We start from the raw sequence: 18,257 nt of genomic DNA on the forward strand, positions 1-18,257 counted from the left end.
TTTTTATTTATTTAAAAAAACAGATGAATCAAATATTTTAACAATAATAAATAATTGTATTTTGTTGATATATAATGTTAATGCGTTTTAATTTTTAAAATATATTTGTAAGCAAGATTTATTTAAGTCAAATGTAACATAATTCAAAACACTAAATATAACATAAGATTTCGTCGTATTAAAATTGATGTGTCCGTTCTAAGGAAAGAGTCTGCAAATTTTATTAAAAAAAAATTCGGATCCGATGGGAAACTCTCGCAGCCGCATTAATGTCCTACGTGTCGACGTATGAATTCGCCACGTGCCTGCCTCTAACTCCAGGATACTCAAAGGGGAGCCAGCAGTCGTCCATAAGCATAAATACACACCAACTCTGCGAAAAGATTTAATCTTTTCTGGAGTAACAATGTCTCGATTGATTCGTCGGTCAAAGCTCTCCTCCATCGTATCCTCGTAAGCTTACCATTTTCTTTGTTTGCCCAGTTCTGGATTTTCTTGATTCCTCCTTGTTTATTTTTTCTCTCTTATATTTTGTATGGGAAAGAGGGGAAAACAATTATTTTTGTGTTTTGTTTCCCGTATTGATTGGGGTGCTTGTGTTCTATGTGTTAATAGGTTTTGGCCAATGTGCCGGTTGAGGGGTTGCCCTCTTTGTTTTGTGATTTTCTGGTATTACTTGCCTTTTTCCTTCTTGATTATCATTCTTTATGCAAAATGGAGCATTTACTATTTCACCGAGAAATACTATCTTTTATCAGCATATTTGATTTCTTTTTCAGGATATTCACTTGCATTTTCATTTCCTACACCAGCAACTGCAAGCGAATTGATTTGTTTGGTTTTATTTTCATTTTCCTTTGCCAAATCCTAGATTCGTCTCAGTATTTCCTTCGATAACTAGAAGCTGAATCTAGATTCATCTGCATTGGTTGAAACCGATGATAGTTCAAGTTCATGCTCTCAACCAGTTTCCCATCTGGTCCCTTTCTTTCATTTATTTTTTTACGGACAGAGCTTGAACTAATAGTTCCATCTTTCAGTTGGGTTCTGAAAAACGGAAGTGAGTAAAAAATAAGACTGCAGCTTTGGCAATTTTAAGGTAGGCAAGGACTCGAGGCTGAATATGAGCGTGCAACTAAAGTGAAACCAATGCATATAACTAAAGGCCAAGTCCTAACAACTGCGAATTTGTCATATATAAGCTGTATGAGTCGAGTGATTTGTGCATGTCCTCGAGTGTTCCTTTGGTATTAATATTGCATTTTCTTTGTCTCCTTTATAATCCTCTTACCCTTTTTATTTGGATCTGTTCTTTTTACTTTTCTGGTTCATTTTATTTCAAATAACATCTTTTCAACCTCAGAATTGCTGTGTCAAGAAAGGGGCGGTTTCTGTCCACTGTTTCTGATAAGCCTTTCAACAATAACATTCCTCCTAAAACCGATAAAGTTGATGAAGCAGAGACGATACATATCCCTCCACCTCCAACAGAGAAGGTATATATTTGTATTCCAATGGTATAAATTACTGTCACCAGGCCAGAAAATATTTTGTTATATGTCGATGGGATCATTCTGGATTTTATGGTTTTATAATTCAGTTGCTTGTCCTCGGTGGAAATGGATTTGTTGGTTCTCATATCTGCAAGGAAGCTTTGGGCCGTGGTTTGACAGTTTCTAGCCTCAGCAGGTATTATATTCCACTTAAGATTGTCTACTTGATTTGTCTGATTGCTAAGTATATTTGAGGATGACCGCTTGAAAAGAAAGTTAATGTGATAGAGAGAGATGAGTTTCAGGGGGCTCCACTTTCGGCTGTCTCTTTTTTCTCCCCCCAAAATTCCAAGGGAATGCCTAGCAACGTATTTTTGTGATGATTGTAACTGCTTCAACAGTTGAGTTCGTGAGCTGGAGTTACTTTTTTCAAAGAGGGTGTGCACCAGCTGATCTTCATGCATAATTTTTCTGGAGTTACCTTCCCATTGATCTTCTCGCATAATTTTTCTGAACTTTCTATTTGGTTTTGATTCTTCTGGTTCTGACAGACCAATTTATGTTATTTGCAGATCTGGTGGATCCTCGATTGGAGAACCCTGGGCTAACAGTATGATTTGGCATCAAGGTTTACTTCTCGCTATTAAGTTTATATTCACCATTTTTTACCGTTTTCATAAAAAATTTAGTGAAGAGACTTCAGTCATTTTAGTTCCTTTTTGACTTGCTTGAAGGTAACCTTTTCTCAATGGATTCATGGAAGGATGTCTTGAAGGGAGTAACTTCAGTTGTATGTATTCATTTATTGTGATATATGATTAAACATATGTAGCTTGTTTGAGCGATTTTGGACCTTGAATTCAGAGGTATACTCAGCTCAACATGTCCTCGTTTGAATTTAGAGAGGGACTTATTGAAGGGAGTTACTTCAATTGTACGTTTATCGTAATATATAATTAAACATTATAATAAAATAATATTTGAGTGACTTTGGACTTGAAACTTCAGAGTTATGCTCTGGTCAAACGTCCTTGTTTGAATTTTGAGAGTCTGAGGGTGGTGGGGTTATTTCCTTCTTGATTCCAACATATCTGATAAATGTTTCCATGATTTATTTGCTATATCCTTTGTTATCTATTTTTCCATTTTTCCCACTGGTTCATACTTGCCAGGGGCTGATAAGTTTGTCAACTCTTTTTTTCAAGTTTTCCTTTCTCCATAACTGAACGTTCTGCTTCTGCAGATTTCTTGTGTTGGTGGTTTTGGTTCTAATGCGGAAATGTACAAAATCAATGGAACTGCAAATATCAATGCTATAAGAGCTGCCTCAGAAGAAGGTGTTACCACCGAACCTTTTCTTCTTGATAGTTCAGTTGTTCGTTCTCACACTCTAAGTTATTGCGAATTTAACGGAGTGTCTGACATAAATGATGAAATTCTATTTTAACCTTCTCACAAACTTTTTTTTATGTTTTGCATTTTTAAATTGTGCTTAGCATTAATTAAACTTGTCGTTTGACACCATGACTATTGTATATATCTATGCCTGCGTGCTATTTGCATCTACTTCCAGTTCATTGGAAGTTTGGGAGGTTGAAATGTGTTTTCTAACTTTGTTTATCATTTTTTAGAGGGAAACATCACTCGTGAACATAAAAGAGAATTCTGTGTAGTTGGTTAAAATGGCTCGAAAACTTCTATATATTGTCACTTGTTAACATGGGTCTTTTTGGTGAGAAAAGCCGAATTATTCTATTGCAGTTAGAAGTTTCATATGATGTCAACTATCTAATGTGAGGCATATATTATTTTTATTGTTACAGTGTTCAAAATTTAGTATTATGTTCGGATTCAGTATTGCCTAGGATTTGGTGCCATCATTTGAAGAAATCCATCTGCTTTATGCAAATTCCAAATCTTTTTCTTTTGGATTCTGAATTTTGACAAACATGATGTTTCTCAGCAAATACGTAACTGGAACTCCTGGTGAAAGAAATCATTTAAAAATAATTTTAGCACAACATATGATTACTGCTTCTTCGTCTACTCATTAGGGAAGATCAAATACAAATAAAAAAATGTATTCAGATTTTCTTTCTTCATATTCTTAGGTGTAAAGAGGTTTGTGTATATATCGGCTGCTGACTTTGGTGTGGTGAATTACGTGCTTCGAGGATATTATGAAGGGAAGGTATTGCCAAAAATCCTCCTTTTTGGTGTACCAATTGTGAAGTTATTGTTGCTACAAGGATATTTTTTACTTTCCTGTGTTTTTTTAATCAATGATTTTACCGAACATGTGCTCAGTATGGTTCCCACCCCCAGTTTCTATCTAAATACTAGAAACCAATAGTTTCACTTTCACCACGAGGTAATTTTGTTGGTTCACCCCCACAGCTTGCCATCTTTGGGTGAGTAGGCAAGACTAATTGTCACGTGGCTTTAGGGAAAACAGGAGAGATAAATTCAAAGCTTGGAAGCAATTAGAAAAGCTTGTGTGTCATTAATAGTAGAAGGGAAGATGCATTCAAAGTTTACTAGAATTTCACGTGCCATATGCCCTCATAGCTATATTTTATGTCCTCCCTAATATTTTTTGTGCATTCAATATGATGCAGAGAGCAGCTGAGACAGAATTACATGTTAGATATCCATATGGAGGTGAGCTATCTATATCCTGCAGAAAATATATTATATAGAACAAGGGAAAAAATGATATCAACATCTCTCATGTAATGCTCTCTTGATCTCAATGGGGATGTTTGCAGCATGCTTATTCAATTCTTAGGCCTGTTTGTCTTAATTTCTGAATTGAAAGATTCGTGTGACTTAGATTCCTTGTGGTGTTACCAAGCTTAATTTTAGCATTTAGAAAAGACTCGTGGCTCTAATGAAAAAATTTGCATCCGGATTTGGGTTTTAGGAGTAATTCTGAGGCCTGGATTTATTTATGGAACTCGGCGTGTTGGGAGGATGAAGTTGCCTCTTGGTGTGATTGGTTCTCCACTGGAGATGGTATTATTCTTGTCTGTTTACTATTCTCAGTTTTCCCATACTGCATATCGAACCATCCCGACGGAAAAGAAATGCCTTAGCCGTGCCAAGCACGAGTTCATGACATTTCTTGAATTTTGCAGGTGCTGCAGCATGCTAGACCACTGAGTCAGGTCCCCTTGGTTGGACCCCTTTTCACCCCTCCGGTCAGTGTCACTGCAGTTGCCAATGTCGCTGTGAGGGCAGCGACGGATCCAGTTTTCCCACCAGGCGTAGTCGATGTCTATGGAATATTACGGTATAGTCAGCAGAGATATGCATAGTTTTGATCATCTATCATGTGTAGAGAGAGGCCTGAATAAATTTTTAAACCGTAGCTGGCTGGGCATGTTACGTGATCAAGAATATGATGAAAGTATTGTTGGTTCTATGAGCTTATTTGGCCGTAAAGAAAACATCATTCTATTCTTATACATTTTTTCTTAAACATTGATAATTTCATATTCCCATTTTTCTTTATTATAAACAAAAATTACGAAATTATGAATATTTGAAATGTCTAATATTAATCTAGTGTCGTTGATTCTATTTGTTTTTGTAACCCTCTGAATTTTCTGAGAAGGATGATGTTGTTTGTAGCCGGATATCTTCCTAGGTCACATAATAAAATTACAAATATATCATAAAATTTGATTCTCTAAAATTTTTAAAATAAATTATTTAATCAATAAATGGTGATTTTTCTAATTAAATGATCGAGCAATTACAAATTAATTAAAAATCAATATAATTATAAACTTTTTTATAATACTCTAAAAATTTAGGCAAAAACTTGTGTGAGACGGTCTCACGGGTATTATTTGTGAGACGGATCTCTTATTTGGGTCACTCATGAAAAAGTATCACTTTTTATGTAAAGAGTATTACTTTTTATTGTAAATATGGGTAGGGTTAACCCGTCTCACAGATTATAATCTGTGAGACGGTCTCACATGAGACTCACTCAAAAATTTATTCTCAAACTGTTATTTTTTCCTCTCATTTCAAATTTAATTTTACAAATAGAGATACATTCGAGGTGTATTCGGGTTCATTACGATTGCGGGTAAAACCCGAAAACCGAGTGAAATAATCGTAGCTAATCAATTTTCTGGGGAAGATTTTACGACGTCGCCTTTGCCCTATTTAATCTCCGGTGTACTCCGCGCTGCACATATAACAGGTAAACAAGGATAATTAGGGAAACAATGAACGGCCAAAGTAGCCAGCAGCAACCGAATGACGGCCGCCATGACGATGATGCTGCGCTCACCGACTTCCTCGCCTCTTTGATGGACTACACCCCCACGGTGATAGCCATTACGTCTAGTTCACTATACGATTATGCTTTCGTTTTCTTTGAATTGATTACAATTATTATATTAATGTACAGATACCTGATGAATTGGTGGAGCATTACCTGGCAAAAAGCGGCTTCCAGTGTCCCGATGTCCGATTGTAGGTACTCTTCCCCTTTCTTGCTCTACTTTGCCTGGATTAAAGGAAAATAAAATAATTTCCATGTGGGTGATCATGCCTATGTTTTCAATATTAATTGCTGCCATCGTACAGTTTTTCTTTTCATTTTTCGAAGCATCTTTTACTTATTTTTTATCCACCGATTGATTGTTGTACTTCTTCTTGAGGTAAAATAATGAATATTTCTGTATTATTTTTCTAATTTTAGGTTACTTTTTGGTGTTCCTTTTTCAATTTTGTGATGAGACGTAGGGTGTACCGTACCCACCACTTGTTTCGCTCTTCACAATTGTTGATTCTTTTAGCTTGTCTGGTTTAGAGATGTAGATCACCATTGTGTGCTGCGCTGATATTCAGCATAGTACATGACTTTGACAAGGTTAAAAGCGGATAGTTACGGCATCTGATTATTTTGGAATATGCTTTTTTTTCCATTAGCCTTATTTTGATGTGATGCCACATTAGCTGTAATTATCTTGGTTAGCTGATATTCATGCATTTGGTCGGACAATGTCTAGCCTCAGGGAGACCGGTTCAACATGGATTTCCTGCATCATCTCACTGAATTATCACAGCATACCCACGAGTTCTGTCATATCCATTTAAACAGCGTATTGATATTTTTCTGAAGCATACATATTTGGAGCAATGGTACCTCGGGATAGAAATACATGCCTTATTCTGATTGTGTGTCCCTTGTGCTAGAAAATACGTTTTACTTTTGTCATAATTTCTTGATACCATCAACTTTGGCAATAGCTGAATTTAGGTGTATTATCCAGTGAAGTTACATTGATCTCGTGGCTTTTCTATTGTCCGAGTCATGCTGCTGAGTTTGTTGTCTAGTATCATGAGGTGCATAAATTAGAAATCAGAATGGAAACAAGTTATCAATTACTTGTTTGTTTTCTCCGTTTTATTATTTATTTATAAACATTGATATTATCTCAATAATTGTTTAGAATTTGGAAAGTGATGCTGTTTTCTATAGTGGAGCCAAGTAATACAATTATGGAAATATACATATGTGTATGTGTAGCATAACTGATTAAAATGCAAATTCTGTAGGCAAAGTGATACGAAGTAATGTGGCAAAAAAATTGTAATATATCTGTTTTATGTTGGTTTCAGTCTTTATTATTTTGGAAAGTAGATAAAAGTAATGAAAAATTATGTCATGAATCAAGAAAGTAATGGCTGAAACCTATATTGTGACAGCCTTTAGAAAATTATGCTTGTTCTTTACATATTTACTTAGTTGTTACTTGTTAGGCTACCTTCAATGAGTTTTTGTAAACTACTGTAATGGTTGGAATCTATCAATTGGGTGTTGTTTTGGGAGTTAAGAAGTAATCCAATAGCACCTATTAACTTTTCAACTTGGCATTGATTACTCTTTAACTTGTTTATGTCACATGCTTCCCTGTTTTTTTAGAAAAAAATTTAATGATGAAAACACTCACAGTTTTTTTGGGCCTTTTGTTTATCACTTCTGTGGTCATCGGCATGCATAGGATTTGTTTTTCACAGCCTCCTTTTTTTTTTCCTCAGGATGAGGCTGGTAGCAGTTGCCACTCAGAAATTCATCGCAGACGTTGCTACTGATGCTCTTCAGTATGTTCTCCATTTTATGTAACTTGATGTCATTGTGAATGTATCTCTTTTTGGTCGAAATTTGTTTCCATTTTCGTTCTTCCCATTAATAGTGCTATGGGAATAATATTTGTCTTCAGGCATTGCAAAGCGAGACAGTCATCTATAGTTAAAGACAAAAGAGATAAGCAGCAAAAGGTGTGCATATGGTGCTTGGTATCACTCACTTCCTATGGTTATCTTCAATTTTTAACGCTTGGTTGGTAACAGGATAAGCGTCTCATCTTGACCATGGAGGATCTTTCCAAGGCATTGCGGGAGGTAACCACTATAATTTCATTACGTTCATGTGTTCCTGGCATGGTATTCAACTTGCTCGTCTTTGTAAATGTTTAATCCTTGATCCTTTTGTTGTATTAAAAAATGAATCAACTAATGTGTTTCACATTCACGTGCTTTATATTGGTTGGACTGTTTTTGTGTTAATTTGCAGTATGGTGTTAACGTCAAACATCAAGAATACTTTGCTGACAGCCCAGCTGCTGGGTTAGATTCTGCTCCAAGAGACGAGTGAGCAACGGGGCTTTACTGGGTTGACATAGGATTCTTCTGAATCTGAAATTTTAATGTTGTGCTGTAATATTTAAGCTACATTTGATTCCATTAAAGTATTTTCCCTGTCAAATTTAAATGATTTGCAGTAGAATGCACATTATAATATGGTCTCGAAGATCCTATGTTCAATTCGAGGATGCAGTGTACTCGGAATTGATTTTTCTTATCCTAAATATCATTTTTTTGATAGCAAGGGTAAAAGATTATTACTTCTGGGATATGCTCAAATAGGCCAAGTATTTTTTGCATAGAATACCTGAATATCTTGTATCTACAAGTATGGTTTATCTTTCACAAAATTTGAATATTATTTTGCTCTTTGGCCACTTGTCTCTTGACGCTGCTTGAATGGTTCCTTATGGCGAGTCTGAATAAAATGTTTTATTCTGTTTATTTATTTTTAATTATATTTATAAAAAATTATCCGTTCTCTATTTGAAATTTCTATACTATAATCATTAACCACTGTTAATAATTAATTTTGATATCATGGTGTATTTTTTATTTAATGCTTTTATTTTATTTAATGTAAGTCTTGAAAAAAAAAACCATTATTTATTCATATCTTTACAGGTTGAAATAAATATCTCATACAGAATTTATTATAAATCATCATGAATATATATAGAAAAATCTTATAAAATAATCTAATATATTTTTAAATTTCAGTGTAATATTTACTTTTTTTAATAGAAAATTAACTTGACATTAAAAAAAACTCTTGTATTCAAGCTTTTCATGCGAACGAGTACTGATATAAAATTATAAATATTTTATGCATTTGTTTATCTGGAAAGAGAAAAAAAAAACAAATATACTGTGGCAGAATATTTTCGAGTTTTTAATTGCTGAGTTTTTTTTATAGAAAAACATTAGATTTTATTTAATTAATTGTCTTAGTTTTAGGCCATAATTATGAACAAATTATCGACTAGCATGCCAAAGAAATTTGACATAATATAACAATACTAAAAACATAATTCGACTTTTAAATACCATTATTAAACAATTATTTTGTATTTACACCTTTTTTTACCTTGTATAAATAATAAAACCATATATGACCTGTATATTAATATTATATTTAATTTTTTGTAATCTCCTCAATGAATTTTTGCCCTCCGCTATCCAATATTTGTTTATGCTTATCGGCGGCTCAATTAAATTAATTGATTTTGTTTGCTAAGTTATATATATATTTTGTGTCCACTAACATAATTAAATACAATATTGAAGCAGAAACAAACAGATGATTCTTCATATAAACCATTTTCATACAAATTCACAATTCTACAAATTAGTAAAAATAAACATTAACATTATGATTTTTGATTTTTTATAATTTCAAATTTCAATTTCAAATGGTTGTAATTTTAATCATTTATCATTAAAAAAAATACTGACATATCATTATACACGATATCACATCGAAAAAATACATTAAAAAAACATAATGGAAACTAAAACGAGAGAGAACTAAAAAACAATTCAAATAAAAATAAAAATAGGCAACTAAGCGTCATCTTCCTTCTGATTGGAAGGGCCAGCTTCATCTTGATTCGACGCGCCACCAGTACCTGGATCATGCGGCGGCGGAGAGAAGTAAAAATGGCCGGGTCCATCAGATCCAGAAGCCGCCGAGAAATCAGGCTGCTGAAAAGGAACATAAAATTGGCCAGGAACATCACCTCCGACAGCAGTCGAGAAATCAGGCGGTGGGGGCGGCACATAGTACGGGTTATAACTCGGAGCACCACCCGGCGGACATAAATTAATCTCCTGAGAAGGACCACTGGCGAACAGATCCTGCCCTTCCGGAGAAGGAGGTGGAGGATAATTGTACTGATCAGTGGAAGGAGCTCCGACGCCAAGGTGCGGGTCGTTCGACGTTTGTCCAGGATAATAGAACTGACCCGGAGGCATGTGAGGCTGATAAACATTATCAGCAGCTTCAGCTCCATCCGCAATCACCATGTCCTCCACATTCTCTCCAGCCTCCGGGGGCGGCAGCTGAGGCATCACTGAACCCAACGCCTGATTCTTAATCTGCCCGATCCGCCGAGTAACCCGAGCCTTGAACTCCCTGAACCATGCCCTCCACACCAGAGCTTGTTCTATGGTGAGCGTCTCCAACCGCTGGCGCATCCATATATTCCGAGTTGTGATCTCGTCCATGGCGCGCTGCCAGCGTACTCTTTCAGCGTTTTTCGAAGCTATAATCCTGTCTAGCTCCCGATTCATCCCATCAACCCTCCCATTAGTATGAGAATCAATAATGCGGTCAAAATCTGATGAAGGCTGATCTGGGTTCATCGACCTGAAAACAACACTATCCATCCTCGGATGGAAGAAAGAATAAGGGACATCAGTCGGAGAAAAGAGTATGATACCGATATCTACATCACACAGAGTGCATAATTCAGTGGCTTTTTTGTAGATTCCCAGTCGGCGTTTCGAAAATGTTGCGTAAAGATCATCTTGGTTCTCGATTAGTTGCATGGGGATTCTTTGGCGGCCTCTTGTTTGTTTTCTTCCCTCGGCCATTTAACAACAGATGTCCAATATTTTTATTTTTCTTTACTTCTTTTTGGTTTGTTTTCTGAAGAATATATTTATATATATATATATATATATATATATATATATATATATATATATATATATATATATATATATATATATATATAGATGGAGTTTTATTTTTAATTTTTTTTTTTGTGTTTGTAATATTATGGGTAGAAAGAATTATTATTTGGATTCCTTTAATTAAATTCATATCTTGCCTTCTGATTTTATGAACAAAAGATAACAAATTGTATTGAATTTCGCAATATTTTCTTTCAAATGTAAAACATTGGTCAAGATTTTGTTATCCTTGTGTGGGAAATCATAATGATTATTAGAGTATATATCAGATGTAATAAAATTGATTTTTTGGGAGAATCGTTTTGGTCAAAATTTATTTTTACAATCGACTGATCGTGAAGATCGTGTTATAATCCGTGAAATTTAAGATAATCACTTTGGTCAAATTGTAAAAAAACAAAAATGTAAAATAGTAAGGTTACAAATAAAAGTTATAATGATTGACTAATCATGAAGATCGAGTTATACTTTCACATTTCTTTATTTTCAATGTAATTGTATCTCATAATGAATCTTTGACTATTTTCAATGTCTGCACATGATGTGTGTTATATTTGTTTTTGCAATAAAATGTTGCATTTTCTTCCCTTTCTTGGATCACTCGACGTGGAAGCAAGGTTGTTTAGGGGATAAGTGTGCAAAATATTATTAAATGATTTAAAAAAAGGTCAAATCAAATTTTCTAAAGAATAAATATAAGAATGGAATTATGTTCGTTAAGATCAATAGATGACTGTTGCTAGTCTTACTAGTGGCTTGTTCCTCAAATGAATTATGCAGTATATATATAATTTCAATATTGTTCTTACATTATTATTGTAAAATTAGGTTAATTAATTGTTTTGAAACATAGAAAATAACCAAACCAAAATGAGTGCAGTGCAGGCAAGAAGGGCATTCATTTGATGAAAGGAATTCATAAATGTTAGTCCGAACATTTCAACTTTTTTAGAGCATGATATATATGTCAACTTTTTACAACTCAAAACTTTCCTCTAATCTTCCTCCAATGAAAGATCTGTGTACATTAACAGAAACTCTAATTTTTGAGTTTCTTTTTAAAAAAACAAACACTATATATATACTGACGTCAAAACTCTGTTAGCTAGATCATTTACAAGATTCACGCATGTTTATAACTTTGACTATGGTAAATATTGGCTTAGACATCGTCTCAAGTTTTGGAAAGTAACCGGCTTCGACACAAATGAATCCATACCATTTGCGAAGCACTCGTTGCCACTCTCTGATAATGCATTTGCAGTCATCTGCAGAAGAACAACATTCATATTTCTGGAAAACAACTCAAACCCAATTGAGGATGTTCAAAAACAATTTGTACTAGCATGTGTAGTGACTTGATACCGAGGTAACTTTATGTTGAATGATATAGAAAATATATCAGTTGGGTCTAAGAGAAGTCGAGTGCTTACCGCAATGATAGGGATCCTTTTTCTTGATTTTTCTAGTCCAGAATTTGGTGAAGAATGTGATGGTGGCGACTGTAGATCAATTCCTGCCTTAACTGCATCTTCCCAACTCCCAGTCTCCTCAAAGGATCGGATCAATCTTGTAGCTTGAAGACCATCCATCACTGGCATGCATACATCCTAGCGGAAAGAAATTTCACTTTTTTTGAGGTGTGTTCAAAACAGTAGATACATGCAAGAATTTCCAGTGTCAAATTTGATCTGAACATTCTTCTAGTGCTAAAAACTATATTTCCAAAAAGCCAAAACTCATAAAATGTGGTCTAACAAAATTGTTTATACTTGAACAAGCCTCCTCAAAGTAATCTAGATATTGAGGACTATATACTCGAAACTAATATCCAAGACATACATGTATGTCCTGGTATTGGGCAGCACGAAATGCTGAGAAATAACCACCAAGACCACCTTAATGAAATATGATGGGATCGTGTCTACTTGATACAAACTTGTGGCCTCTTTTTCTGATTCTTAAAACCTCAGCTTTATGTGAGATAAAAGTAAAAATAGTGTTCATGCTTTAACAATACTTTATTCTTACCATCAGAATCAGATCAAAATCTTGCTGTTGAATAGCACGAACGGCTTCTGCACCATTGTTTACCACATCAATGTTGTGGCCCAACTGCTTCATCATCGACTTTGTTACCATCACATTAATCTTGTTATCTTCAACAAGAAGAATCTTTGGTTTCACCTCAGATTTCAGAACTTCAGGGCTGTTACTAGAAGAAAACTCAGAATTTCTTTCAGTCCGAACCGGTGCCTGATATGTTTCCGAGTGAACACTAGTCTCCAAGACTTCACCTGTATGCTTCTGTATTCTACCATCTATTTCACTGCTGCTCTGTTCATATGTCGCGGCTGAATTTGCATTACCCAAATCCAAGTTCTGACATAAGCTAACATCAAGTTCAGATATAGTCTGAGCCGAACAGGTATCTTCTTCCGAACTGGTCTCTTTATATGTAATGTTACTAGAAGGGGACAACGAATCCTCGAACAATCCGTTACACTTATACGAGGCATTAAATCCAAGACAATTTGTTGTGAGTTTTTGAATCCTTCCAGAACTTTGGGACAAAAATAAAGAACCCAAAGTTCGTGGTTGAAACACAAAAACACCTGAGCCTGAATCATCATCGTCAGTTACCTCTTGGTTTTCTATATCTGATAATTCATCAGGGTCATCTGAACCATCATCGACCGATGAAACTTTGTAAGGTATGATAAAGGTGAACGTTGATCCAAAATGTTCTGCGCTGGATACAGTAAGATAACCACCCATGAGCTCAACCTGTTAAATGATGGAGTACTTACTGCTTAGAATTACCTTTTCAGGTTTCAAATGAACAAAGATTGGTAAAAAAATTCTAGATTCCCTAAACAAAAGATTAAAAAAATTTCTGTGAAGGGACATGTTTCGCAGATTCAGACAATTTTACCAGTTGTTTGCAGATTGCAAGGCCTAATCCAGTTCCTCCATACTTTCGAGCAGTATCCGAACCAACTTGCATGTATTTCTTGAACAGAGTTGGTATAGCGTTTTCTGTTCCATGAAGGTTGAAAAGGGTTGTAAAATATGTCGGCATTTACCTTTACTAAATGTAATTGATGTTTATTCAAGAAAGTCGAACACCAATTCAATGCGTACCAGGTATACCAATCCCTGAGTCATAGACATCACAGCGAATCCATACTACTCTTTCTTCGGTATTGGGGTGAATCACTTCATCTTCTTCCATTGGAACCGAAAGTTTTACCCGGCCACTGGGGTTACCACTTAGTTTACTGTCTCGATGCATATCTTCAGAATCCACAGGTCCACATCTATTGCCATTTTGATCGCCTTTTCCCCGAGATGTAGATGAATCATTCCTAGTTCTTTCTGTGACAGTCGTGTGATTCGAAGAAATCTTCTGAGAGTCCTGTTTGATCACATTGTGCGGCTCAGTGACCACACAAAGGTTGATTCCAACCTTGCCTTCATGAGTAAACTTGATGGCATTGCTGTTAAAGATTAGGAAATCTTTTACAACGTAGTTTGACTTTATAGAACATAGATAGAATCCAAAGAAAGTTTCAAGCTTTTATTACCTGACCAAGTTTGTAAGGATTTGGCGAATCCTCAGTACGTCTCCAATAACCTGAATTTCAAGAGTTCTCTCATTAACTACCTACAACCAAATAGGCCTGCCCATTCTCGACAAGCTTCAAGTTAAGAGGATCCATTACCTCCACGGGAACATCATCTGCTACATTTCCTTCCAAGGTTAATATTTTCTGTAGTGACGCTGCTGCTGTTTGGAGTACATGCTTTACTACCTCTCGTGGTCTAAACTTTGTAGCTTCCAATTTCATAACTCCTAAAAGAGTATGAAATTAGTTTCTGTAAATACAGATTGATCTATTCGAATTTTATCATATCTAAATAAGATTTGCTAAGATAAGGTACAAAGTCACACCTGATTCCACCTTGGAAAGATCGAGGATGTCATTTATCAGTTGAAGAACTAAATCACCAGAAGATACCATTACGTTCACCATCTGTCGCTGTTCTTTCTCAAGTCTAGTCGAGGAAAGAATCTCTGCCATGCTAACGACTCCGGATAGTGGAGATCTTATCTCATGAGACATGGTTGCTAGCATTTGCTTTGCCCGCATCGATTCCTCTGCCACATTAATGGAAAGGACAAATGGAGTCGAGTTTTAACTACAAATTATACGAATTTGTGTATAATATGAATTTCGTATAACCTGTTATGTGTATTGTTTTGTTGAGTTCTGTTTCTTTGGCTTTTTGCACAGCCATTTCCTCTCTAAGCTTTCCCATCTTCTCCCTTTTCCTCACCTGTGGCACAATCACAACCACAAGAGTAAGAAACAAAAGCCATAAGGTGAAGACCTTGCAACCATACCAAAAGCTACATCTATGACAATAGTGCAACTCAATTTTTTTAAACAACACAACAATGTAAGCACCATGTTTCAAATCTATGCACATAAATAGCCTCACGACTACCAGCAACTGTGACTACCCAAGGGAAACTGCTATTGTTACACAATGACACTGGAACATTCAAAATATGAAAATAAGATTCTTTCCCCTTTATGACAGCAATGAGCAGGCCACTGATCAATACTTGGTGTATTGTAAAAAGAGTATTTGGAGGTTAAACTAGATTCCGCATCTCAAATATTCAGAAAGTTGAATAACCTGATCAGTTACTTCCATTCCCATATAATTTACACCAATTGTATCTCCAGCTTTGCTGAAAACAGGTTCCACATAAATTAAAAACGTTTTTGATCCAAACAGCTCTGTCTCAAAGGTGATTTCCCTCTTTGCTGGTAATCCTCTTTCAAGAACTTCTCTTTTGAAATCTTGAGATTCCTTTACACCAGCGCCACTAAAGATCTCTATATCCGTTTTTCCTATTATGTCCTGTAAAAACAGCTAAAAAGTTTGAGAACAATTAAATAATCAATTTCTTGAATAGGCTTTATGAAATCAGGTATAGTTTACCTCCTCACGCAAACTTGGGAAATGGTTAAAGATGAATCGGTACCGCAGTTCTTTATCCTGTAAATACATATTTAATTAAAAACCAAAAAGATGATTTGAATTAAATGTAAGATGAGTAAAAGTTATGGCCTGATTCTTGAAACCAAATGAATAGTAATATTTTAATCTGAACTCAAAAAAACGAAACAGAGGTGAAACTATTGCGCAGTATACTATATACAAAAGGCATACCTGGTGTCCTATCACAACCGGTGCATTTTGGAGGACGAAATGCAAGAAATTGTCAGCTCTCGCCAAAACCTGTGATAATTCCGCCACAGGAGAGGATTGCCTTTCAAGATTTTCGATACTTTCCTGAAGTTTTTCATGTAACACCTGCTCTCTTAGAATACTAGCCTCCAGAAGCTTCTCCAAACTCATGGCACGTTGCTTCCAGTAAATTATACTGTTATATTCAGCATCCACTTCTACTTTCTCATCTCGAAAAACAACAGTATTCTTCCTCTGAGGAGAATCTTGATATAAATATTTCAAATTTTCATCAAGGATAGAAATGGGGCGCTTATCGCCACCATATCCATCTTGCTCGAACCGGTGCTCCTCCAATATCTCCAATTTCTTGAGTTCAACTTCTTGCTGTTGTTTGTTAAGGTTGTCCAGCTCTTCTCTGAGAAGGCGCACAGCATTAGCCTGCTTATATTCCCAGTTCTTAACTAAATTTGCCAATTGCCAGTTACCCTTGTCACTGTAATTCGTTAGCTCCATGAGGCGCTTAAAATCAACTATGTTTGGTTCCTTATTAATTACAACCTCTTCCAACATATCTTGATCTGCTCCTGGCCTTTCAACATTAAATTGCCTCCCAGCTTCATTTATGTCTTCTGGCCACATCGAAGATAGGACAACGTCCATGTCTTCCGATTGATCCGTCTCAATCTCACAACCCATTTTCAAGTTCGGTTTAATAAATCTAAGGGACGACTTTCCACTATCGATCTGACTATGAATTCAATGAAACCATACAAACTCAATTACTACATCTCATAAAGGCTTGATTCTTGCCACTGTGTGATGTTTTTATGTCCTGAACATTGTCAAAAAAAAAAACACATTTCTGATGGTTCAATTTAAAGTTGTGTAGGAAAATAGAAGTAGAAACTAGACTAAAACAACAACAACAAAGGAAAAAAGCCGTCACTTTTCGAATATAGCAGGAACGATGAAAAATATTCGATAAATTAATCATGAAACAAAATTTTCCAATGCTTTGAACAAAATCCACCCGTTAAACAATATAGAAAAGAAAAGAACTGTATTGTTTGGTCAAAATCCACACCCTTCTCCCAACAAAGTTCGATCACAAATTTTGAAAGTATATAAGATATGAACTTCTATTTTTCAAAAAAAAAAAAGTTTGACTTCCATTATAATCAAATGAAACGAACAGAACCATTAATCAAGGTTGTTTATTTCTTTCTGATTCATCCCCGTTCATAGTTGACTTTGATTCCAGAAAATAAAACCAAATAAGCTCTAAATTTGAATGTTATCAAGTTCAAAAGTTCAATAAAACACCTCAGTTCTTTTAGCAGGCAACGAAAATGAAAACACGAGAAACTTGAAATCCGAGTTTCATTAACTCAGATTCAACGATCTTCTCTATTAGCACATAGCAATGATATGATAATGGAGAAAAACACGCATTGCCAATCAGAATAAAGATTAAAACGCATAAACCCGTGCAAGAAACCAAATCAAACTGACCTGGAAAGCCGACCTTTGATGATTCCAAGACCTATTTGATATTCACTTCTCTACTTGAAGAAGAACGAAAGTTTAAGTTCATTAACATTAACGTCCCAAAACCTTTTCACTGTAGATCTGAAAGAATCTCTATGGGGTGCTGAGACAAAGAAAAAAAATACACTAATGGGCCAAGTTTTTTGAGCGAATAGAAAATGTATATTGGTAAGAGGACTCAGAGGATTGCATGTGCCGTTGAAAATAAAGAAAAACGAAAAACCCCAAACAAAAATGGAAACTTTGTGTGTGGCAGAAAGAGATAATAGTAAGAAATTCAAGAATCCATGTGCATTTGAGGTGAAAAATATTGCAAGAAAGTGGCTGCTTACCCTTCTTCTATATTGCTTATTAACTGTTCAACAATGTACGTCTCTCTCACGCATAAACACACGTACATTACGTGCTTACTCTGTGTAATTTTTCTTGGTTCTATTCATGGTACGCATTGATGGTGAAATGAGCCGACTTTTCAACTCTTGTTTCTGTGTAAATATTTATATATTTGAGTCTGTACACATTTGAAATGATTGTATTTAATAATCAACACAAAGTATGCGGGAGAAGAGAGTGTTTCTGCGA

The 18,257-nt window shown here is 35.3% G+C and overlaps 3 protein-coding genes across 3 annotated transcripts; 2 read left to right on the forward strand and 1 right to left on the reverse strand.

Moving 5' to 3' along the window:
- The first annotated feature begins 276 nt into the window (after nucleotides 1-276).
- On the forward strand, nucleotides 277-4,952 carry LOC140832009 (uncharacterized protein At1g32220, chloroplastic-like). Its single transcript, XM_073195759.1, has 10 exons — nucleotides 277-453; nucleotides 1,364-1,496; nucleotides 1,601-1,689; nucleotides 2,066-2,121; nucleotides 2,228-2,283; nucleotides 2,737-2,830; nucleotides 3,605-3,684; nucleotides 4,112-4,154; nucleotides 4,417-4,508; nucleotides 4,631-4,952. The coding sequence occupies exons 1-10, from the start codon at nucleotides 407-409 to the stop codon at nucleotides 4,808-4,810; spliced, it is 870 nt and encodes a 289-aa protein (XP_073051860.1). The 5' UTR covers nucleotides 277-406; the 3' UTR covers nucleotides 4,811-4,952.
- A 635-nt stretch (nucleotides 4,953-5,587) lies between these two features.
- Nucleotides 5,588-8,378, forward strand: LOC140832010 (transcription initiation factor TFIID subunit 10). The gene is made up of 6 exons (XM_073195760.1): nucleotides 5,588-5,836; nucleotides 5,920-5,984; nucleotides 7,557-7,619; nucleotides 7,739-7,796; nucleotides 7,869-7,919; nucleotides 8,092-8,378. The coding sequence occupies exons 1-6, from the start codon at nucleotides 5,735-5,737 to the stop codon at nucleotides 8,170-8,172; spliced, it is 420 nt and encodes a 139-aa protein (XP_073051861.1). The 5' UTR covers nucleotides 5,588-5,734; the 3' UTR covers nucleotides 8,173-8,378.
- Nucleotides 8,379-11,923: 3,545 nt separating this feature from the next.
- Nucleotides 11,924-18,173, reverse strand: LOC140832011 (histidine kinase 5-like). Its single transcript, XM_073195761.1, has 14 exons — nucleotides 18,008-18,173; nucleotides 17,640-17,778; nucleotides 16,107-16,959; nucleotides 15,876-15,932; nucleotides 15,567-15,794; nucleotides 15,107-15,200; nucleotides 14,815-15,021; nucleotides 14,585-14,715; nucleotides 14,447-14,496; nucleotides 14,004-14,359; nucleotides 13,795-13,898; nucleotides 12,891-13,646; nucleotides 12,293-12,469; nucleotides 11,924-12,127 (listed from the first exon to the last, which is right to left on the reverse strand). Exons 3-14 carry the CDS (start codon nucleotides 16,821-16,823, stop codon nucleotides 12,005-12,007), a joined length of 3,000 nt encoding a protein of 999 aa, XP_073051862.1. The 5' UTR covers nucleotides 16,824-16,959; nucleotides 17,640-17,778; nucleotides 18,008-18,173; the 3' UTR covers nucleotides 11,924-12,004.
- Between the last annotated feature and the right edge of the window lie 84 nt (nucleotides 18,174-18,257).

Source organism: Primulina eburnea, chromosome 5 (assembly GCF_022965805.1).
Source record: "Primulina eburnea isolate SZY01 chromosome 5, ASM2296580v1, whole genome shotgun sequence".
Classification (NCBI taxonomy): Eukaryota; Viridiplantae; Streptophyta; class Magnoliopsida; order Lamiales; family Gesneriaceae; genus Primulina; species Primulina eburnea.

Coding starts and splice junctions, on each gene's coding strand:
- LOC140832009 (XM_073195759.1), top strand. CDS start 407: ATGTCTCGATTGATTCGTCGGTCAAAGCTCTCCTCCATCGTATCCTC. Junction 2,122..2,227: donor CAGTATGATTTGGCATCAAG/GTTTACTTCTCG, acceptor ACTTGCTTGAAG/GTAACCTTTTCTCAATGGAT. Junction 4,509..4,630: donor TTGGTTCTCCACTGGAGATG/GTATTATTCTTG, acceptor TGAATTTTGCAG/GTGCTGCAGCATGCTAGACC.
- LOC140832011 (XM_073195761.1), bottom strand. CDS start 16,823: ATGGGTTGTGAGATTGAGACGGATCAATCGGAAGACATGGACGTTGTC. Junction 15,933..16,106: donor CGGTTGTGATAGGACACCAG/GTATGCCTTTTG, acceptor ATGTATTTACAG/GATAAAGAACTGCGGTACCG. Junction 14,716..14,814: donor TCTTTCCAAGGTGGAATCAG/GTGTGACTTTGT, acceptor ATACTCTTTTAG/GAGTTATGAAATTGGAAGCT.
- LOC140832010 (XM_073195760.1), top strand. CDS start 5,735: ATGAACGGCCAAAGTAGCCAGCAGCAACCGAATGACGGCCGCCATGAC. Junction 7,620..7,738: donor GTTGCTACTGATGCTCTTCA/GTATGTTCTCCA, acceptor ATTTGTCTTCAG/GCATTGCAAAGCGAGACAGT. Junction 7,797..7,868: donor AAAGAGATAAGCAGCAAAAG/GTGTGCATATGG, acceptor GGTTGGTAACAG/GATAAGCGTCTCATCTTGAC.